The 26929-nt window shown below is 37.9% G+C and overlaps 1 protein-coding gene across 1 annotated transcript; it reads left to right on the top strand.

Moving 5' to 3' along the window:
• Window positions 1-7543: 7543 nt before the first annotated feature.
• LOC127862661 (uncharacterized protein K02A2.6-like) lies at window positions 7544-24984 on the top strand. The gene is made up of 2 exons (XM_052401867.1): window positions 7544-8233; window positions 21020-24984. The coding sequence occupies exons 1-2, from the start codon at window positions 7652-7654 to the stop codon at window positions 24533-24535; spliced, it is 4098 nt and encodes a 1365-aa protein (XP_052257827.1). The 5' UTR covers window positions 7544-7651; the 3' UTR covers window positions 24536-24984.
• Window positions 24985-26929: the final 1945 nt, after the last annotated feature.

Genomic DNA, 26929 nt, shown 5'->3' with positions numbered 1-26929 from the left:
ATTTAATAAAATATCAGATTTTTAAGTGTTGCGCATCTTAGTGACGTGTAAATAATGATTTAAATCCATTTTTTTAAAGCGATATCCCGTCTGCATTTTCCTTCTTTGTCCATATCGTATGCAGTTTTCAACGTTATCTATATTGTATGCAGTTTTCAACGTTATCTATATTGTATGCAGTTTTCAACGTTATCTATATTGTATGCATAATCCGTAAGCGTTTTAGTGACCGCGCTTGTTGGGTCGGGTCGTTGGGTCTTGGAATCAATATGGCGACTCGTGAGGGTGATGGTCGTTTTGTCCCACTACCAGTTCAAGCCACTGATATTTGTGTAGGGAGGGATTGGTCGTTTCGTCCCACTGATAAGATATGGCCAGGATGGTGTGAATAATAGCCAGGATTGTGTGAATACCGTATAGGTGTGAATCATAATGGGGTGTATATTGATGTAGCAAATTAAAATAGTGTTAACATTTATAATAATATTTTCTTGTTTATTTTACCGTTTTTGTGTAGTTTCAGTTATTTACATTCATCCGTGTATATGTATTTATGATTTTTTTTTGCCAAAAAGCATGTTTTGCCGATTATGTGATTATTATTATTATAATATGTTTGCATAGTGCATTGTTCAATAAATTAATAACATAAAACGCTGTCGTTGTTATTTTATGCGCCATGTGCATTACATGTATGTTCAATAAATTTAAAACAGAAAGTCTACATCTACACTGTGTTGTTGGGTGGGCACACTCATCCCGCGAATCCTGGCATGTCCAAGGGAGTCAAGGAGCGTGCAGAAGTTTGGGAACGTTTGAAGAAGGATGTGTTCGCACCTGCGGCACTCATTGTGGAGGACGTCCTCAAGGAAGTAATCACGGCAAACGACGTCAACCTGCCGAAACCGGCGAACCTGGTCAGGATTGCCAGCAGATGGTTCATCGACGGAACGTTCAAGCTAGTAAAATCTCCCTTTTACCAGCTGTTCAGCAACCACGCCTTGGTGAAAAAGGGCGACGACACCAAGCAAGTACCGTTGGTATACGTTTTAATGTCAAGGCGCTCGAAGGAAGACTATGTGACGGTGCTGTCAGCCATGCACCAATGCCTGGAGAATCCACTAGTCGATTGGGTCATGCTGGATTTTGAAGCAGGTAATTGAATTAATATTATATCAATTAAATAATTATTTGAACTGACATTATTAAGTGCTTAGATTTTAACACCCAGGTGATGTAATAACTATAACTATACTATTTGTGTTGTTGTTTTCAGCTGCATGGCAGGCGCTTCGCCAGCTGTACCCCACAGCGACACTGAAGGGCTGTGTGTTCCACTGGAACCAGCGCGTCTATCGGAAGGTGGTGAACGAAGGCCTCGCATAGGCATATGTGGCAAAGGGCGATAAGTTCCTCTTCTTGAGGAAACTGATGTCCTTGCCATATTTGCCGTGCGAACACATTGTTCCTGCCTTCGAACAGTTGAAGACCCAGGCTGAAGAGGTATATACATTTGTGTTTATTATTATTAATAATATTATCGTTTAAGTAATCCCCGATAACAATTCACAAAAAACTCATAATAATTAATTTTTATTATAAATTAAAATAAATTAATTAAATTAATTAAACATATTAAATAATAATAATAATAACAAAAATATATTACATGATGTGCGAATGTTGTTACTAGCTTATAACACTAAATAATTATTTTAGGTTGGCTGTCCTCTTCTAAATGTAGTCCTGTACCTGGAAAGAACGTGGGTCAGACGATCAATGTGGACTCCAGCAAATTGGAGTGTGTATCGTCAAACAGTGAGAACCAACAACGACGTCGAAGGTATCATTTTTTTTGAAATTATAATAACATAGCAATTTATAATAATTTAATTAAATAAATAAAAATATATACTTTATATAATATATATATATATATATTATTGTATCATAGTACAAAATATATTTCTTTCTTTCAGGGTGGCATCGCAGGATCAACACTCGGGCGTGCCGACCTAGGGTTCTACTTGCTCGTCCCCCTGTTACGCCGTGAGGCAGATACGGTGGATATGACGATCCGCCTAGTGTCTGAGCACGCCCTGACACGCGTGCATCGGAAGAAATACCAAGAAGTCCATTGGAAACTCTTCCTCATATGGGAGCAGTATGAGGACCACGAGACAACGACTACCCAGCTTCTGCGGGCATGCAGTTGCATTGCAGGTCTGGGACCTGATACATCCCATGACCAGGTTCATGACGAAGACGAGGTCTGAAGAAAAAGAACTGAAAAAAAAAACGTGTAGTGTATAAGAGGCTCTGTTTCATTGTTTGCATATATTTGTGCTATGTGTATAAAAGGCTGTTTTTATTGCTTGTTAATATGTATTTGTGTAATTTTTTTTATAAGAAATCTTGTGAAATCTGATTTAAAAAACAACGTGTAGTGTACTGTATTTGCTAAGAGTCTGTTTTATTGTGTGTATATATGTGTACAAAATGTGAAATATATCTTGTGGCGTGATGTTTTATTTTATTTATGTATTCCATATCAACATTGTTAATGTACTATATATAATATATATGACAACTTTAAAATAAATCTTTGACTGAAATACATTTAATTAAATTTTTTATATTTAAATTCAATCTTCAATTATGAAAAATCGCATGCAGAATACCTTTAACCTGAATAAATAATCTTGAAATTAAACAATGTTGTTTTTACATGGCACAGAGGTGACCATCACAGGTGCAAAAGTTTCCCGTTTTCATTCACACCTATATGGTATTATTCACACCTACCCGGCTATATATTATCAGTGGGACGAAATGCTACCCCTTTTCAACAGTAATATCAGTGGCTTGAACTGGTAGTGGGACGAAACGACCATAACTCACTCGTGATACACGTCTATGTTGATAAGACCCTTCGGCTCCTTTTAAAGCTTAAAAATGTGAACGGGACATGGCTCGGAAAAAACCAAGTCCTCATGACTGCTTTAGGGATCAGTTCTACCAAAGAGAACAATGAAACCTTTAGGATTGCAAGAGAAGATTTCCTGGAAGCTCTGACAGGTAATATAGAGCCAAGATTTGAAGATTCCGCCATCCTCGAGGCCCTTTCCACTCTGGACCTTTCAACACTTTCTGAGATTCCAGCCTTCTATGGGACACACGAAATGGAGCAGCTAGCATCTCAATATGGGATGGATTGTGAAGATCTACAGGTCCAGTAGCAGGATTTCACTGAACTAGCATCTTCATTTGCCTGTCATAAAAGATCGTTAGTTAACCTTGGGCGTCTATTTCATGGCAGGGCCCACATGGACAAAAGTTTTAATATTTTGCCTACTCGTTTATGTCCCGTCTTGTGAGCATTGCTCTGGTTCTACAGCTTAATACTGCAACTGTTGAGAGAGTCTTTTCCCAGCTGAAACTTATAACGACAGATCACAGGTGTTCACTGGGAGCAGACACAATTAACAAACTGCTTATGGTAAAATTCAATGGGAGCAAGGAGAAATTTGATTGCCTAAGATCTGTTGTGACTGCGGACATTTTATAAAATTAAAAATCAACGTCTTTCTAAGGCCATTTAGTAATGCTAAGCATTTTTATGCCCCCGAAGGAGGGCATATAGTGATCAGACTGTCCATCCATCTGTCTGTCCGTCCCACTTTGCGTTTAGGTTTCGAAAAATGCTCATAACTTCTATGTTGCTTCAGAAAACAATTTCATATTTGACATGCATGTGTATATGGACAAGGCCTTTCCATACGCACAAATGTGGACCCCTGTGACCTTGACCTTGAACTTAGGGTCCGCGTTTAGGTTTCAAAATCTGCATTCAGGTTTCGAAAAAAGTTCATAACTTCTATCAAGCATTTATAGGGGGCATAAGTCATCCTATGGTGACAGCTCTTGTTTTTCTGTTTTTTTAGCTGGGCTGTTTTGGGAGAATGCCCGAGGTATTGTCATAGCCAGCTCGTCGTCCCTCGTCCAGCGTCCACCGTGCTTAAACCTAAACATTGACTCTAATCTAAGTGCTTCCACCTACAACATTGAAACTTCAAATGTAGCTGCACCTTGATGAGTTCTACACGCCACACCCATTATTGGGTCACTAGGTCAAAAGTCAAGGTCACTGTTACCTCTAATATTCTTCTGACAAGCTTTCATTTATTCAAAACTGCACTCGCAGCCAAGTGTTGGCACCCGCTATGCGGTGCTCTTGTTTATTGCAGCTAGCATAGTTGTTATTGTCAAAGGTAAATTAAATAGTGATGCTTAAAAGATTTGACAGATGATAAAATGTTTACATTCGTTTCAGGTTGAAGCGCTTATATTTGTATTCTAATAAATTGTAATATAGTTAATCAAGAGATGTGTTTGTCAGAAACACAATGCCCCCTTTTGCGCCTCTTTGAAGCCATATATTTGACATTTGACCTTGAAGGATGACCTTGACCTTTCAACACTCAAAATGATCATCTTCTCGAGATACACATGCATGCCAAATATCAAGTTTGTGATCAGGTGAGTTAAACAGTGCATGCACAGTCTATGGAGATAAAGTAACTGAAAGGCAAGATTTGTGCACTGAAGAATCGAGTGTCTTCATTGAAGAGCACACAGTCTATACTGACAGGCTGCTGAGGACCGACGGAGATACAAGCTTTTTGACAGGATTGAAAACAAAAAGTATGTTAAATAAACTCCATGCTATAGTTGCACGATATGTGACAATGAAGTGGCGGGGATTTGTTTCAGTGCCAAAGATATTAAGAACATTAAAATCAGCCAAAAATGACTCAAAACTCAGTTCAAAAAGCCAACTTCTAATGACTCTGATGGAATTACAATTAGGACTTCTAAATAAGGACTTGGCAATTAGGTTTTACATTTCAAAAACTCTGTGTTCTTGAATATTTATACATGGTTGAGAACATTGAGACTTGTGTTGGAAAAAAAGGTGTACATTCCTAATGAAGAAACTTTAATTGCAACTAAACCCCTGCGCTTTAGGAAACTCTCTGCAGCCAATTGTATAAACAGTGGTTTAAATTAACTGTGGTAATTTGATTACCAAAGTTATTTACATGGTAAGGTTACCACCGTTTATTTTCCTTTGTATAAACGATGGTTACGACGCGTTACCTAACCATTGATATTTGTAAACTTACCACAGTAAAATTACCAACAATGCAATACTAAACAGGACATCATTTTCCTTCAAATTGTCAATTTGACAGACGACGTTTTACAAAATAGACAATTCCAAAAGAGCAAATTTGCTCTTAGCGAGCAAGAAATTGACATTATAACAGAATATATGAAATTAAATCTCCACAAACTTCGAGCGAACCATGGCTGGTCTTGGGCGGAAACCGTTTAACACAGTAAGTACATTATGTGACACTTTAAAACTCCATGCTTTAACTTTCAAGCACCGAAATATGACTGTCCACTTCGACATCCACAGACTGAATGACGTTGACTTTACACAGCGACTGTTTGGGTGAACTCAAGGTTTATGCTTTTGAAATGTGCATTGTGTAAATTACAAAATAGTTATTTCTTGGTTATAATTATATCAAAGATGCACAAATATTCGCCACTTATACGTTTGATGCACACATGTTTGTAACTGCAGTTTTGAGCAGTACCATGCTATTTAAATGAATAGGTGTATTTTATTCTTCACAAAATTTACCCGTGTTATTAATGAGCGATTCCATAAAGAGACCGTGTTGGTGCAATTTGTAGAGGTCCAATGAGGGGAAATTATTGCCTTTATTTTTTTTTATAGATAAAGATTTGTTTAATTTAATTTCCGGATACGTAGAACAAGAAATGTGTTTTGTCAGAAACACAATGCCCCCTACCGCGCGGCTTTGAAATGAAATTTCTATTTATCATTTGGCAGGTATAGAAATCATCTCCCTTTAAAGCTTATTACTCTCCTTGAGGGGGGGGGGGGGGGGGGGGGGGGGTCTGTAGACAGTCAAAAATTACCAAGTCAGACATCACTGACAACCAAGACCTGTGGTTTATCAAAGAGATCATAGCCAGAGTTCATCATGTATCTATGGACATAAGTCCACAGGTATGTAATGAACCCTACCATTCACAAATTAGTTCAGGAAAGAAATGATAATTATATCATTTAAAAAAACCTTTTACAAATCAATCATTTGAGTTATAAATAATCAAAATAAAAAATATGTACAGTAACTGTGAAAAGAACTTAAATTCTTGGTAAGGAAATATATAATCTGAGATTTATAATTAAATAAATTACTTCCCTTGAAAATAATTGTCTCTAACAAATCTCTATTTTTAGTAACAAATAATTAAAAGCCACTATTGGGACTGTAGATTCACCACTCAAAATGTGCAGCTCCATGAGATACACATGCATGCAAAATATCAAGTTGCTATGTTCAATATTGAATAATTATCTCCCTTTAAAGCTTATTACTTCCCTTGGATGTGTATTTTTGACCTTAGACCTTGAAGGATGACCTTGACCTTTTACCAATATGTGTTTGTCAGAAACACAATGCTGCCTACTGTGCCTCTTTGATTTATTTAACAAAAATATATAATTTGGCAGGTCAGATAATTATGTCCATTTAAAGCTTATTACTTCCCTTGGATTTGTTTTTTTGACCCTGTGACCTAGTTTTTGACCGGGCATGGCCCATATTTGATCTTGACCTCGATATTGTCAAGATACAACTTCTGACCAAGTTTTGTAAAGATCGGATGAAAACTATTTGAAATAGAGAGCAGACACGAAAAGTGTGACAGACAGACTGACAGACAGATGGACAGTTGGAAAACTATATACCCCCTTTTGTTCGAAAGGGGGCATAAAAACCTACTGGTAAGTTCTTTCATCAAAATTACTAAAAGTCTATAAAGTAATATGTACAATATAGTTATTTTTGTATTTGTAAATTTTAACTTTATTATTTATTGAAATGAATTGTATATACATCATAAAATGTAATGCTACTTTTACAAATACTTCTAGTAGTACCAATTACAGTACAAGTGCTACCACTACTACAACTATGCTACTACTACAACTACTTCTTGTGCTACTACTCCTACTACACTGTAACTCCAATATAGTGCGGTCCGTTATAACGCTGTGTCCAATATAACGCGGGGGGTCCTTGGATCCCGTTTTTTCTCCAACCTTCCATTTCTGATTCAAACCAATGTTATGCATCTTCATGTATTTTCAGAAAATTCAAAGATGGCGGCGATCACAGCCTGCTTGCTTTATCCGTCCGTTTAACCGATTTTAATCGATTTGAATCGATTAGAAGTTAAACGACACGAGAAAGCTAACTGGTGTTAATCTCTTGTGTAATGTCAATAAAGGTCAATAAAGGTGTGAAAACTTGCGAGTCAGTGTTTATTACATGTATTCTCTATCAGAGCGGCTCAGTGCGCTATTTTCAATAATGTAGTGTTGTGTGTAAATGAATAGTTGAATGTAACCTGTGGTGTTTTGTACGACTAGGAGTTTTGGTAATGAACGCTTTCTGAGTAGCATGGTCTTGTTGTTTTTAAACCCGTAATTGGCCATTTATAACGTGCTTGTACGAGCTACAACACTAAACTGGCGACGAGGATGGCCAACCTTCCTCCATTTCCTTCGTTCAACATCCATGACAGCGGCGACACGTCAAATTCTTCGTCAAATTCAGCCGGCGTACGGTGGCGTAAGTGGACGGAAAAATTAGACAATTTAATCTGTGCACTGGACATTGATATTGACAAGCGCAAAAAGGCTCTCCTTCTGCATTACTGTGGCGAAGAGTGTTTCGACATATATGACTCGTTCACTGATGAACAAAAAGGGGTAGGTTCTACTAAAACTGTACAGAATGAAAACGGTGATAACATAGAAACCCCTGACGAATATGGAAAATTGTGTTCCTCATTCAAAAACTATTTCACTCCGAAACAGAATCTTACCTACGAAATCTATAAGTTTAGGCAGTCGAAACAAGAATCTGGTGAGTCGATCGACACCTTTTACACAAGGCTAAGAACCCTTGCAGCGACATGTGAATTTCACAACAAGGACACTGAGATCCTTAACCAAGTTATACAAGGATGCACGTCTACACGCATCAGACGTCGAGCTCTGCGAGATAACTTTACTCTTGACAGACTTATTGAAGAGGCTCGCGCATTGGAGGTTTCCGAGGTTAGAGCGTCTGACATGGAGGGACGGCAAGCAGCTGACGCTAACGCTATCCACACTATCCTTGGTGGTTCGCGTGGTCGTGGTGTATCTTCGCGTGGTCGTGGTGTGTCTTCGCGTGGTCGTGGTGTGTCTTCGCGTGGTCGTGGTGTGTCTTCGAGTGGTCGTAGTGTATCTTCACGAGGTCGTGGTTCCTACAACAACCCATCCCAGGCATCAAGAACTGGCACTGACTGTCGTAACTGTGGTGGCAAACATGTAGACCGGAAGTGTCCGGCATTTGGGAAGAAGTGTCATCATTGTGGCAAATTAAATCATTTTCAAACAGTTTGCAGATCAAGATTACAACATGTGAACTATACAGAAGCCAGTACTTCAGAAGCTACACAAAATAGTTCTAGTGATGAATCTGTATTTAACCTTTGTTGTACAAATTCTAGCATACCCTCTGTTTGTGTTAATATTTTTAACAGTGATGTTAAATTTTTGATTGATACTGGTTCTAGTGTAAATATAATGAATGAAAATATTTACAATAACATGAGCAGCAAACCTTCTCTTCAACAGCCTGTACCATTGATTTTTGCATACGGTGCATCTCAACCTTTAGATGTTAAGGGTTATTTTAGAACAACCATCAATTATAAGGGTAAAACAGTTACTGCTGACATGTATGTTGTAGGTAACACTGACTCTAGGCAGTCCAGCTGTCTCCTTGGGGCCAAAACTGCTCAAGCTCTGGATATTGTTCAGTTTGCATTTTCTTCGTTTGCAGCTTCAAGTTCTATTCCAGATCAGTACCCTTCTCTGTTTGATGGCAAGATGGGCAAGATTCCCCCAGTGACACAGCGTCATAGGCGAATTCCATTCCATGTACGCAAAGATGTTGAGGCTGAACTCAAGCGTCTTGAAGACCTTGATGTTATTGAGCCTATTTCAGGTCCCACACCCTGGGTAAGCCCCGTTGTAGTTGTCCCCAAAAAGTCAAAAGGTGTTCGTGTTTGCATTGACATGCGTGAGGCTAACAAGGCTATCTCTAGGGAGAAACACCCTATGCCAACTGTGGAAGAACTTATGTCAGATTTGAATAGTTCTACAGTATTCAGCAAACTTGATCTGTCCAACGCATATCACCAACTTAAACTTGATGAGTCCAGCAGGTACATCACTACTTTTGTCACTCATGTTGGTTTACGGCGCTACAAACGTCTGTTGTTTGGTGTGAATGCTGCATCTGAAATTTTCCAGAAGACGGTTGCAGACCTCCTTGCTGACATCCCTGGTGCAAAGAACTTGGCAGACGACATCATTATTCATGGTAAATCTCAGTCAGATCATGATCGAGCACTTAGCCTTACATTGGAGCGACTGAACAGATGTGGTGCCAAACTCAACAGAGATAAATGTATCTTTTCTGTAAACAAAATCTCTTTCTTTGGCCATGTTTTCAGCGATACAGGTGTTTCGGCTGATCCAGAAAAAATTAAGGCTATTGTAGGTCACTCAGCTCCTCAAAACCCAGCTGAAGTAAGATCTTTCCTTGGCATGACGCAGTATGTTTCTCGATACATACCTCACTATGCAACCATGACTGAGCCACTCAGACGTCTCACTAGGCAAGATGTTCCTTGGGATTGGTCAAGTGATGCCCAAAATGCTTTTGATAGTTTGCGATCTGCTCTGTCTAGTACTAAGGTGATGGCTTACTTTGACCAGAACAAGTCAACTGAGGTTCTTGTTGATGCATCCCCTGTTGGAGTCGGAGCGATTCTCACTCAGGAAGGTAGAGTTATATGTTACGGAAGCCGTGCACTCACAGACGTGGAACAGCGATATTCACAAACAGATCGTGAGATGTTAGCTGTTGTTTATGGTGTTGAGCACTTCCATCTGTATCTCTTTGCTTCTGAATTCAAGGTGATCACAGATCACAAACCCCTTCTAGGTCTTGTGAACAGTCGTAAACCTGCTTCTGCGCGCATTGAGAGATGGCGTCTTCGGTTGATGCCGTATCAGTTCACACTCGAGTATCGTCCAGGTAAAGATGACCTGAATCCTGTTGACTATATGAGCAGGCACCCATTCACGAAGCCAAAACGTGATAATGCAGCTGAGGCTCATGTTGCTTTCATTGTCCAGAAGGCAGTACCGAAAGCTATGTCCTTACAGGAGATTCAAACCGCAACCAGAGAGGATGCTACACTGCAGAAAGTTATGACAGCCATTCAGTCCGGCAACTGGTCTCACTCCGATTGTACGTCCTTTGTCAGGTTTCGAGATGAGTTTTCGATAGTAGATGGTGTTATTTTGCGTGACCACCGCATTGTTGTTCCCACTTCCTTGCAGCAGCATGTTGTCGAAATTGCTCACCATACCCACCAAGGCATGGTTAAGACAAAGCAACTAGTTAGGGAGAAGGTGTGGTTCCCCGGCATTGATAAGATGGTTGAGGATGCGGTTAGATCTTGTATCCCATGTCAGGCTTCATATCCCGGTCCAAACAAACGAGAACCTATCTGTCCTACAAAGCTTCCTTCTAAGCCATGGGAAGAAGTTGCTGTTGACTTTGCAGGTCCTTTCCCATCTGGCCAATACTTGCTTGTTGTAATGGATGAACACAGCCGGTTCCCAGAAGTGGAGATTGTTTATTCGACAGCTGCCAGAGTTGTTGTACCTAGATTGAAGTCTATCTTTGCTCGACAAGGATTTCCCTCTGTCCTGAAGTCAGACAATGGTCCTCCATTTCAGGGACAGGAATTTGCAGAGTTTGCTTCTACCTGTGGGTTCAAACACCGAAGAATTACTCCTCTTTGGCCTGAGGCCAACGGAACTGTAGAAAGGTTTATGGCCACACTTAACAAGTTTGTTAGGGCTGCAGTTGCTGCGAACCGTGATTGGAGAGATGAATTTCATGATTTTCTCATGCACTATAGAGCAACTCCCCATGCATCCACTCAGATATCCCCCTTTGAAGCCCTTGTTGGGAGAAAGATGAGTATGGGACTACCTGAAATCTCAAAGCCTGTCTATCCTGTTTCTGTCTCTACTCGTTTGGCGATAAATGATGCAAACAGTAAGCAAAAGATGAAACAGTATGCAGACAGCAGACGTCACACAAGTCCGTGTACATTGATAGCAGGTGACCAGGTGCTGGTCAAACAGCGTAAGGTTGACAAACTTACACCTCCATATAACCCTGACCCTTACACAGTCAAAGAGAGACGTGGAAGCATGGTTATCGCTGATAGGAATGGTCATACCATTACTCGCAATTCCTCACATTTCAGACCTGTTAATGCTAGTATTCCTGATCCTGATCCTGAGGGTGAACCTGAAAGCATTGTTGAATGTCCAGTCCCTCAGTTACCTGACCTTGGTTCGAGTCAATCTGATTTGTCTCCTACAATGACTCCTGTTCCCTTGCGCAGAAATCCACCTAGAGCAGCGGGAATGCCTAAGAGACTCTGTGATTTTGAACTGACATAGGTTAGCAGTGTCTGTTTTATTCAAGATCATGGTATTTGAAAAATCACTGGAAGTTTTGATATAAGTTTAATTTTTGTTTAAATTGTTAACATTGTTAAATGATTGTTTTATCAATGTAAAATAATAATCATTTTACGCCATGATCATTTATAGGCAATGACAAGCTATTAAACTTAAGACATTAGGATTAAGTTAATAACATTATATTGTTGTATAATAATTAAACAAAGTATCAAAAGGATTTCCCATTAAGCATATGGCTGCTAATGTTTATTGTCTAGTCAAGTAATCTTTGATTATATGCCTGAACCATGAGTGTATGTTGAATGTGAGTTGTTTATTATTACCATTATGACTTACCTCCCACATAAATACTTATGCTTTGAACAATTGTGTGAAACTTTAGATTTCCTTGATATGTTTAAGTAAAGAAACTTTTATCAGAGTTATTATGAGAGTGGAGATTTGATTAATCTATAAGGACTGTGAAGTTTTGTGTTTTATTTACATGGACATTGAAACAAATTACTTTGATTACTTATTCTTTTAAAATGTTGCTCAGTAATTTGTTTAATTTAACTTTATGCAGTTTTTCTTTAAAGGTGGGGAGGAATGTAGTGTTGTGTGTAAATGAATAGTTGAATGTAACCTGTGGTGTTTTGTACGACTAGGAGTTTTGGTAATGAACGCTTTCTGAGTAGCATGGTCTTGTTGTTTTTAAACCCGTAATTGGCCATTTATAACGTGCTTGTACGAGCTACAACACTAAAAATAAGGTAAGTGCAAGTGGAATAATTATCAAATTAAAGTTATTCAAAACGATTAAAACATTTTTACTTTGATTTGATTGCAGTTTGTCCATATGCGCACAACTAGTATACTGCGCAGCCAGAGACTCGTGCAAGCAGAGAAAGATGACGGAATATTTCACATTTCATAGCGAATAGATGAATTACCTGTTAATGTTTTGTATGTATCGTGTAATATATAAACATTGACAGTGTTATCGTTTAGTATATGCTATACATGCTTGATAAATAAAAAGATCTTTGTTTATGTTTAATGTTTCTGTACGTGTACGAATAATAAATTAAATAATCCTAAGGATTTATTTACGTGCTAACGCAGTATACTTAACAGAGATTCACTTTAATTTTTGCCATTTATCAGAAAGTCCACGGAAAGCACGATTTTTACATGACGCGTATGACGCAATAAAACATTTCTTTGTACAAGTGTCGTATTGCATTCAATCTAAATTTAAAGTCGCTCGCCCAATTAAAGCTCTGTCCCATAATGCACTGTACTCTTTTTCTGAAAATTGGCGTCGGCATATGGATGTGCTTATGAATCTCATATTTCTCGTCATAAATGTTAAAGATTATTTTTTTCGTAATTGATGTTGTAATTATATTGGATTATCGGATGCATGTGCACATTAGAAAAGCGGTATGTATTACGTTATCGTTCGATTCGGTTTATGTGCAAGTATTTTCGGATGACAACAGAGCATGGCAATACACAGGACCTATATTATAGGCTATACTTTACCTGTTTTTATATCCCCCTGCAATAAATAAGCTCAAAACTTATAACGCTGTCCGTTTATAACGCGGTTGCGTGGCTTGGACCCCGTCATCCGCGTTATATTGGAGTTACAGTGTACCACTGCTTCTTCTAGTGCTTAGTACTTTTACGCATAATTATGTACCTACTACTATCACCACCGCCACCGCCACAACCACCAATTTTTTTTCTGTTTTCCTTTTTAATACTGTTAAATAACATAAAATTATCAAATATATTCAAATATTTGTTGTTCAATTCTAGCAATATCTGTTCCATCAACCTCAACAATAGAAAAGTCCAGTGAAAGTAGCAGAAAGAGGTATTAATGGGACATGTACACATGAGAACTATAACTATTGATAAATCATGAGTATTTATCTTGCTTGATTATTTTTTTATTGGAAAGTTCATCAAATTTATAACCTTAATATTATTATGTCTTTTTGTTAAACCTTCAATTTCATTAAAAATGTTGTACATTAAAATGTAAGATCATGTAAATGTACTTAGTGACATATTTTTGAACATTGATCTTTAAGGACTCTCAATGATGCCTTCGCTCTGGAAAGCCAGGCAGAGATGAGTAGGGCAGGGGCAGAATGCTTAAGAAAAGGGGCACAACTAGAAGACTTGCTTATAGCCAAACTAGAAAAACAATGATAACATTTATTTATTTATTTTTAATGTTATTTTACAGTTTAATCTTTTTGTTTGATCCTTTGATTTGTTAACAACAACAACAGTTAATACAATAATACCATTTTCACCATGTTAATTGCAATAAAAATTTATTTTGTACTTTTGAACAAACAGCTCATGGTATTGCAGTTTTTGTCAAAAATGAATTGACTGTGCGTCATATTGCTTTTAGGACAGTTTGTGACATAGAGTACTGTCTTGTGGACATTGGGCAGGGTCTTGTGATCGTTTTTGTGTACTGTCCTCCAAAGAAACATACACTTCAAAATGTTACGCAATTTCTCATGGCTGTCAACAATGAAATCACGGTCAATCAGTCAAAAATGGAGCTTGTACTGATGGGTGATTTCAACTTTGAAACTAATGTAAATAAAAATGTTACAGATGCTTTTAAGAGCCCTTCAAATTTGCAACAATTGCTGACTGGTGTTACGACTGATTACGGTTCATGCATTGATCATATCTATACAACAATATGTGCTTATGAAATAGCTGCATTTGGCACACTGGAGTCTTACTATTCTGATCATATTATTTTTAGCATGTGCAAAAAATAGAGAATTGTAAGAAAAAAATTATTGCATTTTTTTCTCATTATAATGTTATAATTGAATACAACCCATGGTGTTCATCATGATTCAATTATGTTCCTTCCAAGGATTTCAATGATATACATGCCCAAGCACCAAACCCCTTGTCGTGATCTATATAGCACCAAAATGTATATTCAAAGGAGTATGTCATTATTGAGTTTGTATAATGAGAAATAACATATTGTATTAATTCAAGTTATTGGTTTAAGTAATGATTTAATATAACAAATTTAAAAAGAACAGGTTCATGATAAATAGTTTACAAACCTGATTTTCATTCATGACAAATATTTACTAAATTTTAGTTCAGCATCGGAACTGCAGTAACAATGTTACACACAACAAAGCCAAAGCTAGGATCTGAAAAGGATTTGACAAAAGGGTTCATTCCTTTGAGCCTGTGTTTATATATAAATGTATATATTATATTGCGTCATATCACATGTATTTCTGTACGATTTTATTAATTGTATTTTATGTAAATATGCCTTTGATAACAATTATATATAATCCCAATATAACAATTGTACAGTGTTAATTTTGTGAAATACTTGTTTACTTGTCACAGCGTTACAAATATTATTTTATTTATGTTTGATTTTGATTGAGAAGGTAATAAATCATTTAAATATCTTTGTGTTACAGAGTTACAAATTAATGTTGACTGAATGGTCAAGATATAATTGCGTCAAAATAACTCAAGGAAGTCAATGCAAGGGAAAACCATATCAATTTTGTGTTGCTTGCGTAAAAATGCAGTAATTTTTATTTATTGAAATCTCCTGTTGAATTACTTGAAATGTAATATTGCTAAAATATCATTCATGTTTTATCATACCAGATGACAAGTATCGATGCCGCTTTCACTGAACGGGGCACTGGGCCATACAGTCTGGCTTTAGAGGTCAAGGTTGTTGCGGTGAAGCCTGCAGAAGTATACAGGAAGGATGGCGAAGAGAAGAGAGTAATGAACTTTGCCATGAGTGACGGCATAACCACTGCAAAAGGGATCTGCTACGACGCAGCAAAGTTTTGTAAATTGCAGGTAATTTGTACTGAAAATTTTAGTTTAACAATCTGTGTTGTAACCTAAATGTAATGTTTTGTAACTATGGATTGTAACAATTGCACGTTTCATAGATAAATGATATGTTATTGTGAAAGTTAAAAACATCGTAGTTTTATGCGACAAATAACAATAGACTCAAAGGTTTCATAGATGGTATTGAAATTAAAGTTTTTAAGACCAGCACCCTAATCAACACTGACATTAACTTTTAATTGGTCATAATTAACTTGCATCAAAATGCACCGTTTGTTGATTAAAATAACACGTGTACACCATTTATAGGTGGGCAACACTTTGATTGTGCGAAACAGCATTCGCCGAACAGAGGATGAGGTGAGAGTCCTCATCTTGACGAGCACATCGAAGGTGCAACATGTGCAGGAGGGCGAGAGGCTTCTGAATCCACCACCGGCGGAGATTGTTGAAATAAAGACAGCACTTACTTCACCTGCAAAGAAACGGGTCTCCATAAGTGGGAAAGTCACTCAGGTATCCATACAAAAATTTCATTTCAATTGATATATTTTAATGATTCTCTTTCATTTCTGTCTGACTAAAAGATTTGTTTATTATCGTAACAATTTGGTAGAAATAATAGCTGCATTTCCCACAAATCGCTTAAATCTTTATTATTGATGTCATTTGAATTGACAAATTATACATGCATATACATGTCTGTACACATAGTGGCTCAGTTTTGGGCACTTATAATTTTTTAACCTCCCTTGTTTTTTTACCTTTCATTTGCATTCAACATTGAGACATTGTTGCCCACAAAATCAAAAGCTGGTCATAACTAACTATATATAATGCTTGTACTGAAATCTTCCTTATTGGACACTTACTATTTATGCAGTATTTGATGTACTCAATAAATTCATATGAGCAGGAAGAGGACACAGAGAGGTGCAGGTCCAAGGTGGAATGGTCCCCATTAAGACCATCACTGTCCAGGATGACAGTTCCAAGACACAGGTCACTCTCTGGCGTGATGACGTTCAATCTGATGTAAGGCCTGGTGACCGTGTGACGATCACCGATGTGATCGTCAACAGTTATAAGAATGTCCTGTCATGGTCCACAACTACGAGGTCGAAAATCTAAGTGAGCATTTTTCTTAAGTTTTGGCATACATTCATTTGCAATAAGGAAACTTTCTGCATAAGTAAGCGGTATAATTTTTGGATCATCGTTGCATGTCGTCAAGCTCGGCGTTTGATTACATGACCTGAGTAAATTATGCTCTTACTGATGACTGAAGGTCATCTAGTTGGCTATTTTGGTGTCAATGCTTTTCACATAATGCATCTTTTTTGCCTATCACTATATTCTTAGTGTCTTTTTTTTAAATTTCTTTATTTAATTGATTTATTTAATTTCTTATGTGGCTCTGGATAGACGCGCTCTTTCAACCTATGTACTTTGGCCCTTATCAAGCATATGTGGCTTTTTCAAAAATTGCATAACAATAATCCAAATAACGCTATATCTCTTGATCTTTTTTGTAATGTTGAGATATAATGTACATTATTGTCTTCTATATTTGCTCTGTGCCTAATTTTGGAAATTCTTTCTTTGCCAAACTAAAGGGTCGCATTGTACACTAAGGTTTCTCTCTTGCTGGTGCAACAAAATGTTCAATTTGTATATATTTTGTCCATTGGGACATCCCACCTATTACATGTACATAAAACAATTTACTTTTTACTGGTTAAAATGTGTTTAGAATTTTCTTTGCCTGATGTTTAATACTTCTATTGAGTCATATTCCTTATGCAAAAAAGTTCTAGTATCTATTTTCCCAAATCAAGTCCAATATTCCAAATAATTGTTTAAATTGATAATGTTTTAAAAAAAGCACTGTAAAAGTGTTAAAAAAACTACTATTGGAACAAACAAATTGATGATTAGAATTTTCAAGAAATCAAAGTTTATCTGTAAACTCAAGAAATAACAATTTACAAAAAAAAGTTGTTTATATTTATTTCTTTTTATATAGAAAACGGATGCTCCCCTTGTACAGTCTATTGTCACTGTGGAGGCAATAGGTGTGAGCGACGGAGTTGCAGAATGTTTTTGTGAGAACGGAGAAATCGTAAACATGCCTGCCGAACTTCTCCAGCAGGCATTAGAGAAGGATGGACTTGTAATGCCTGACATCGAGATGGCCACTGCAACTGGACCAATTGACCTGCAGTTGGTCTCCAAGGGCTCCAAAGTCGTGAGCGTCATCAAATTGTAGTGGACATGAAAGTTCTTTACATGTACAAAGTGTAAATATCAGTCTGTTTTTTTTGCGTGTTCTTCATGTCCAAATACCTCATTTCAATTAAAATAAATGCTCATTAAATGTGCTACCTTTACATAATTGTGGATAACTTATGGAATCAAAATATGCTAATTATCTTAAAATAGAAAGTAAAAACATGTGCTCTTTATTTGCAATACCCAAGTTTGTATGAAACATATTCTTCTTCTAAAGTTAGTGTAGCATGTTTATGATGTTATCTTGTTGCTATGTAAATATTTCCTTCTAGTCTTATTGTTTCAAGAACTTTTTGCTATGTAAATATTTCCTTCTAGTCTTATTGTTTCTAGAACATTCACTATTTCGCCATTAAAATAATCTTATTTAATAATTACATTATATTGCTAGTCAGGTTTTTTTCTGCAGTGTAAAAAGTAGATGTCAATTTGTTTTATGTTTATGCCCCTCTTCAAAGAAGAGAGGGTATATTGTTTTGCGAATGTAAGTCGGTCTGTCTGTCGGTAAGTTTACCAGATGGTTTCCGGATGATAACTTAAGAATGCTTAGGCCTTCATAGGTACATTGATCATGACTGGCACATGGCCCTTATTGATATTCAGGTCACTAGGTCAAGGACAAGGTAACAGTGACTCGAATTAGTAAAATGGTTTCCGAATGATAACTTAGAATGATAAGGCCTAGGATTATGAACCTCTATAGGTACATTGATTATGACTGGCAGATGACCCCTATTGATTTTCAGGTCACTTGGTCAAAGGTCAAGGTCACAGTGACTCGAAACAGTAAAATGGTTTCTGGATGATAACTCAAGACTGCTTACGCCAAGGATCATAAAACTTCATAGGAACATTGATCATGACGGGCAGATGTCTCCTATTGATTTTCAGGTAAAAGGTCAAGGTCACAAAGACTCAAAACAGTAAAATGGTTTCCGGATGATAACTTAAGAATGCTTAAAATAGTATCATGAAACTTCATATTTACATTAATAATGAATGGCAGATGACCCCTTTCGATTTTCAGGTCACTAGGTCAAAGGTCAAGGTCACAGTGACTCGAAACAGTGAAATGGTTTCCTGATGAAAACTCAAGAATAATCAGGCCTAGCATCATGAAACTTCATAGGTACATTTATCATGACTGGCAGATGACCCGTATTGATTTTCAGGTCACTAGGTTAAAGGTCAAGGTCACAGTGACAAAAAACGTATTCACACAAAGACTGCCTTTACAACTGACAGCTCATATGGGGGGCATGCATGTTTTACAAACAGCCCTTGTTATTTTTTCAGATATACAAAATTTAATAAGCATACAGAAAGCTTTTGTATATTTCTGTTGTTAACATTAACATTTGGAACATTTCAAATATTTTTAAGATTAACATTGTATTTTGCTACAAGTCTTATATTCTGCCATGTGTCAATCCTTGTAAACCAATTGCAGGTCATTTGTTTATATGATATAAGTCACACATCTTTATTCCTTAATCTGTTCAGCCACACCTACTAATTGTTCTACAGCCAAAGCAATGAAGCATCGCATGTATATATTATTCTTATATGATCTTTTGTTTATGCCATTTAATGATGGAAATCGATTTTGCTTATTTGATTCTTATGGTGATACAGTACATGCACAGACTCTAAAGTTGTTTTATTCTGTTGAATTAGCCAATGCTGGACGTTTTTTGAATTTCCCGACTTCATTTCTTGTTTATTCAGTCCAAGCTCATTTATAGCTCAAATGGTGCGATGATGATAAAGTGAATATCCCATACTTCAAGTTATTTTCTTTTTACTTCAATGTTTTGTATGATATATGCTAACCAGTGATTGCAGACTTTTGTCTGTTTACAAAATTCCTTCACTTGAAGTATTGTTGCTGCAGCTTGTAAATAAATATGGTGATAATAAGCTTTGGAAAAAATCAGTATTTCTTGATAAGCCTAATATATATGTAAGGCATATTTACTGTTTTTTTTGTCAAATAGTCTTAATACTCACATAAATGCATACATATTGCAGCTTCATATTAAGGATATGAATTATTCATGCCCTGCTGTGTTGGTAATAAATATATACTAACATTTTCCTTGATAAACATGTATAACATATGTACAATAAATGTATTAACTTATGTAAATAGTACATTTCAATTACAATGTGCTTGCCAGTTTCCTTTTCCACTTACTAGTATATTTATTGATAGCCAGGGGACCGTTTCAATAAACATCGTAGCACACATTTACTTAACCATACATTTTTCGAAGGTGCATAATTGCTTTAGTCCATATGATATGAGTATAAATTGGAAGTATTTAAGTAATTACATTGGCATCATAAGCCCCGTATGTAGTGTTGTGTGTAAATGAATAGTTGAATGTAACCTGTGGTGTTTTGTACGACTAAGAGTTTTGGTAATGAACGCTTTCTGGGTAGCATGGTCTTGTTGTTTCTAAACCCGTAATTGGCCATTTATAATGTGCTTGTACGAGCTACAACACTAAACTGGCGACGAGGATGGCCAACCTTCCTACATTTCCTTCGTTCAACATCCATGACAGCGGCGACACGTCAAATTCTTCGTCAAATTCAGCCGGCGTACGGTGGCGTAAGTGGACGGAAAAATTAGACAATTTAATCTGTGCACTGGACATTGATATTGACAAGCGCAAAAAGGCTCTCCTTCTGCATTACTGTGGCGAAGAGTGTTTCGACATATATGACTCGTTCACTGATGAACAAAAAGGGGTAGGTTCTACTAAAACTGTACAGAATGAAAACGGTGATAACATAGAAACCCCTGACGAATATGGAAAATTGTGTTCCTCATTCAAAAACTATTTCACTCCGAAACAGAATCTTACCTACGAAATCTATAAGTTTAGGCAGTCGAAACAAGAATCTGGTGAGTCGATCGACACCTTTTACACAAGGCTAAGAACCCTTGCAGCGACATGTGAATTTCACAACAAGGACACTGAGATCCTTAACCAAGTTATACAAGGATGCACGTCTACACGCATCAGACGTCGAGCTCTGCGAGATAACTTTACTCTTGACAGACTAATTGAAGAGGCTCGCGCATTGGAGGTTTCCGAGGTTAGAGCGTCTGACATGGAGGGACGGCAAGCAGCTAACGCTAACGCTATCCACACTATCCCTGGTGGTTCGCGTGGTTGTGGTGTATCTTCGCGTGGTCGTGGTGTGTCTTCGCGTGGTCGTGGTGTGTCTTCGCGTGGTCGTGGTGTGTCTTCGAGTGGTCGTAGTGTATCTTCACGAGGTCGTGGTTCCTACAACAACCCATCCCAGGCATCAAGAACTGGCACTGACTGTCGTAACTGTGGTGGCAAACATGTAGACCGGAAGTGTCCGGCATTTGGGAAGAAGTGTCATCATTGTGGCAAATTAAATCATTTTCAAACAGTTTGCAGATCAAGATTACAACATGTGAACTATACAGAAGCCAGTACTTCAGAAGCTACACAAAATAGTTCTAGTGATGAATCTGTATTTAACCTTTGTTGTACAAATTCTAGCATACCCTCTGTTTGTGTTAATATTTTTAACAGTGATGTTAAATTTTTGATTGATACTGGTTCTAGTGTAAATATAATGAATGAAAATATTTACAATAACATGAGCAGCAAACCTTCTCTTCAACAGCCTGTACCATTGATTTTTGCATACGGTGCATCTCAACCTTTAGATGTTAAGGGTTATTTTAGAACAACCATCAATTATAAGGGTAAAACAGTTACTGCTGACATGTATGTTGTAGGTAACACTGACTCTGGGCAGTCCAGCTGTCTCCTTGGGGCCAAAACTGCTCAAGCTCTGGATATTGTTCAGTTTGCATTTTCTTCGTTTGCAGCTTCAAGTTCTATTCCAGATCAGTACCCTTCTCTGTTTGATGGCAAGATGGGCAAGATAGAGGGCATCTCTGTGAAACTGCACATTGATCATGATGTTCCCCCAGTGACACAGCGGCATAGGCGAATTCCATTCCATGTACGCAAAGATGTTGAGGCTGAACTCAAGCGTCTTGAAGACCTTGATGTTATTGAGCCTATTTCAGGTCCCACACCCTGGGTAAGCCCCGTTGTAGTTGTCCCCAAAAAGTCAAAAGGTGTTCGTGTTTGCATTGACATGCGTGAGGCTAACAAGGCTATCTCTAGGGAGAAACACCCTATGCCAACTGTGGAAGAACTTATGTCAGATTTGAATAGTTCTACAGTATTCAGCAAACTTGATCTGTCCAACGCATATCACCAACTTGAACTTGATGAGTCCAGCAGGTACATCACTACTTTTGTCACTCATGTTGGTTTACGGCGCTACAAACGTCTATTGTTTGGTGTGAATGCTGCATCTGAAATTTTCCAGAAGACGGTTGCAGACCTCCTTGCTGACATCCCTGGTGCAAAGAACTTGGCAGACGACATCATTATTCATGGTAAATCTCAGTCAGATCATGATCGAGCACTTAGCCTTACATTGGAGCGACTGAACAGATGTGGTGCCAAACTCAACAGAGATAAATGTATCTTTTCTGTAAACAAAATCTCTTTCTTTGGCCATGTTTTCAGCGATACAGGTGTTTCGGCTGATCCAGAAAAAATTAAGGCTATTGTAGGTCACTCAGCTCCTCAAAACCCAGCTGAAGTAAGATCTTTCCTTGGCATGACGCAGTATGTTTCTCGATACATACCTCACTATGCAACCATGACTGAGCCACTCAGACGTCTCACTAGGCAAGATGTTCCTTGGGATTGGTCAAGTGATGCCCAAAATGCTTTTGATAGTTTGCGATCTGCTCTGTCTAGTACTAAGGTGATGGCTTACTTTGACCAGAACAAGTCAACTGAGGTTCTTGTTGATGCATCCCCTGTTGGAGTCGGAGCGATTCTCACTCAGGAAGGTAGAGTTATATGTTACGGAAGCCGTGCACTCACAGACGTGGAACAGCGATATTCACAAACAGATCGTGAGATGTTAGCTGTTGTTTATGGTGTTGAGCACTTCCATCTGTATCTCTTTGCTTCTGAATTCAAGGTGATCACAGATCACAAACCCCTTCTAGGTCTTGTGAACAGTCGTAAACCTGCTTCTGCGCGCATTGAGAGATGGCGTCTTCGGTTGATGCCGTATCAGTTCACACTCGAGTATCGTCCAGGTAAAGATGACCTGAATCCTGCTGACTATATGAGCAGGCACCCATTCACGAAGCCAAAACGTGATAATGCAGCTGAGGCTCATGTTGCTTTCATTGTCCAGAAGGCAGTACCGAAAGCTATGTCCTTACAGGAGATTCAAACCGCAACCAGAGAGGATGCTACACTGCAGAAAGTTATGACAGCCATTCAGTCCGGCAACTGGTCTCACTCCGATTGTACGTCCTTTGTCAGGTTTCGAGATGAGTTTTCGATAGTAGATGGTGTTATTTTGCGTGACCACCGCATTGTTGTTCCCACTTCCTTGCAGCAGCATGTTGTCGAAATTGCTCACCATACCCACCAAGGCATGGTTAAGACAAAGCAACTAGTTAGGGAGAAGGTGTGGTTCCCCGGCATTGATAAGATGGTTGAGGATGCGGTTAGATCTTGTATCCCATGTCAGGCTTCATATCCCGGTCCAAACAAACGAGAACCTATCTGTCCTACAAAGCTTCCTTCTAAGCCATGGGAAGAAGTTGCTGTTGACTTTGCAGGTCCTTTCCCATCTGGCCAATACTTGCTTGTTGTAATGGATGAACACAGCCGGTTCCCAGAAGTGGAGATTGTTTATTCGACAGCTGCCAGAGTTGTTGTACCTAGATTGAAGTCTATCTTTGCTCGACAAGGATTTCCCTCTGTCCTGAAGTCAGACAATGGTCCTCCATTTCAGGGACAGGAATTTGCAGAGTTTGCTTCTACCTGTGGGTTCAAACACCGAAGAATTACTCCTCTTTGGCCTGAGGCCAACGGAACTGTAGAAAGGTTTATGGCCACACTTAACAAGTTTGTTAGGGCTGCAGTTGCTGCGAACCGTGATTGGAGAGATGAACTTCATGATTTTCTCATGCACTATAGAGCAACTCCCCATGCATCCACTCAGATATCCCCCTTTGAAGCCCTTGTTGGGAGAAAGATGAGTATGGGACTACCTGAAATCTCAAAGCCTGTCTATCCTGTTTCTGTCTCTACTCGTTTGGCGATAAATGATGCAAACAGTAAGCAAAAGATGAAACAGTATGCAGACAGCAGACGTCACACAAGTCCGTGTACATTGATAGCAGGTGATCAGGTGCTGGTCAAACAGCGTAAGGTTGACAAACTTACACCTCCATATAACCCTGACCCTTACACAGTCAAAGAGAGACGTGGAAGCATGGTTATCGCTGATAGGAATGGTCATACCATTACTCGCAATTCCTCACATTTCAGACCTGTTAATGCTAGTATTCCTGATCCTGAGGGTGAACCTGAAAGCATTGTTGAATGTCCAGTCCCTCAGTTACCTGACCTTGGTTCGAGTCAATCTGATTTGTCTCCTACAATGACTCCTGTTCCCTTGCGCAGAAATCCACCTAGAGCAGCGGGAATGCCTAAGAGACTCTGTGATTTTGAACTGACATAGGTTAGCAGTGTCTGTTTTATTCAAGATCATGGTATTTGAAAAATCATTGGAAGTTTTGATATAAGTTTAATTTTTGTTTAAATTGTTAACATTGTTAAATGATTGTTTTATCAATGTAAAATAATAATCATTTTACGCCATGATCATTTATAGGCAATGACAAGCTATTAAACTTAAGACATTAGGATTAAGTTAATAACATTATATTGTTGTATAATAATTAAACAAAGTATCAAAAGGATTTCCCATTAAGCATATGGCTGCTAATGTTTATTGTCTAGTCAAGTAATCTTTGATTATATGCCTGAACCATGAGTGTATGTTGAATGTGAGTTGTTTATTATTACCATTATGACTTACCTCCCACATAAATACTTATGCTTTGAACAATTGTGTGAAACTTTAGATTTCCTTGATATGTTTAAGTAAAGAAACTTTTATCAGAGTTATTATGAGAGTGGAGATTTGATTAATCTATAAGGACTGTGAAGTTTTGTGTTTTATTTACATGGACATTGAAACAAATTACTTTGATTACTTATTCTTTTAAAATGTTGCTCAGTAATTTGTTTAATTTAACTTTATGCAGTTTTTCTTTAAAGGTGGGGAGGAATGTAGTGTTGTGTGTAAATGAATAGTTGAATGTAACCTGTGGTGTTTTGTACGACTAAGAGTTTTGGTAATGAACGCTTTCTGGGTAGCATGGTCTTGTTGTTTCTAAACCCGTAATTGGCCATTTATAATGTGCTTGTACGAGCTACAACACTAAACCGTATATATTTGACGAGCATGGCGAGCTAGTTCGTCTACATATTAAGAGTACAAAATTCTCCCATAAGTTTAAATTGTCGTACAATTGTTTGTGAAACGGTCTCCGGCATTCTATCAGGAACATTTCAGTGATTTTGGAAGTAAAAGTTAAGAATTAAATTTAATAAATAAATGTCAGTACAGTCATTCAAATGTGAACATTTCATTTTCTTGTGTAAATTTCATTAAATCGACAAATAATATTTGGTGAATATGATATTCTATTTATTAAGAAAGAGACATTTGTTCTTGTTTAAGTGAATTGATATTTACAATTTTGGCATTGTTCTTCTGTTATACATGCATGTTGAAATCTTTTACAATAAATAGGTAAATTTGAGTGTTCTTTTCTTTTTTGTTTTCCCTTATGACAACGTATTTGCCAACTGATTCAAAACAGGACTGTAATGTCCTCCATTCAGATTCTTCCCTTTTTGTTGCAGTATAGATATAAATGAATACTCTTTAAAAACCTAACCCTTACCTTGATAATTACAAGTGGAGTGTTTGTGAATCCTATATACAATTATGAGAGATGGTGTACACTAAGTGAAATCACATTTATGTGTTTGTATTCTTCGTGGCCATACCATTGGCCTAACTTGGATGGTTTCACTTTTATCCTGTGACTGTGATATTGAATACATTTCTAAGAGCGAACATCTGCAGTGCCTTCAGGGCTTTGATTTCACAAAGTGAGGGGCCAGGGCCGCTTCACAAAGTCAGGAAAAAAGCCCTGGAATGATTTAAGTGCTATGGAAAAATTATGCAACTAATGAAAAGAATCTACGTGCAAAGAGGGAAACAATGGTGACAAACCCTTGGGATTGACTATTGTTAATTGGGATATTGAAGAATGCAGTTTAAAATCATGTCATTTTTGTTATGCTAGTAAAAGACTGTGAAATCAGTGTTGTACTTGTATCCTTGTTTGGCAGAAATCTTTATTTTGCGAAATTTACGGTATCACAAAGGCGAGAATCTTAATCGCAAAGTGGCTGACTTCATCGAAAAAGAGTTGGGACTGAAAGACATAAATATTTCACGTGTAAAGAGGAAGGAGTCGCGTGATGGGAAAACTGGTGTTGTCGTTGTACTGTGTGGCGACAAAAATGAAAAAGAGCAAGCGTTAAAAGCAAGCTTTAAGATAGTGTTAGATTTAATGATCTCTATATATGTGCAGATAAATCTAAAAGTGAAAGAGATTTGGAAACAAGTATGAGAACCATTGTTAGTGCAATAAAAAATGGGTGAAACGATATTCGAGTTAATGGTTCAAGGGTGTTCAAGCGCAGCATGAAACTGCACAAAATGAGAGTTCACATCAAGAATCATCAGGAAATTCTCAGTCGCATAGTGATAGAAATGCCAATCCTCGGAACAACCACGAGGATGCATGGTCATCTTGAAGGAGACGGCACCTGCAGCACAAACTGGGATCGTCGACTACTTAGACACCACCTACGTGAGCGGCGGATTTTGGTCCGTGAGAACAGCTGACGGCATTATGCGATTCAGAAGAACAACGCCCCGTTTTCAGCGCGACACCCGGAACGTGCACACTGCAACAGTCCATGGAGAAGC

The sequence above is a fragment of the Dreissena polymorpha genome, chromosome 16 (genome assembly GCF_020536995.1).
Source record: "Dreissena polymorpha isolate Duluth1 chromosome 16, UMN_Dpol_1.0, whole genome shotgun sequence".
In the NCBI taxonomy this organism is placed as follows: Eukaryota; Metazoa; Mollusca; class Bivalvia; order Myida; family Dreissenidae; genus Dreissena; species Dreissena polymorpha.
Note: the sequence above shows the minus strand (reverse complement) of the source record. Positions and strands in the feature narration are given on the sequence as shown.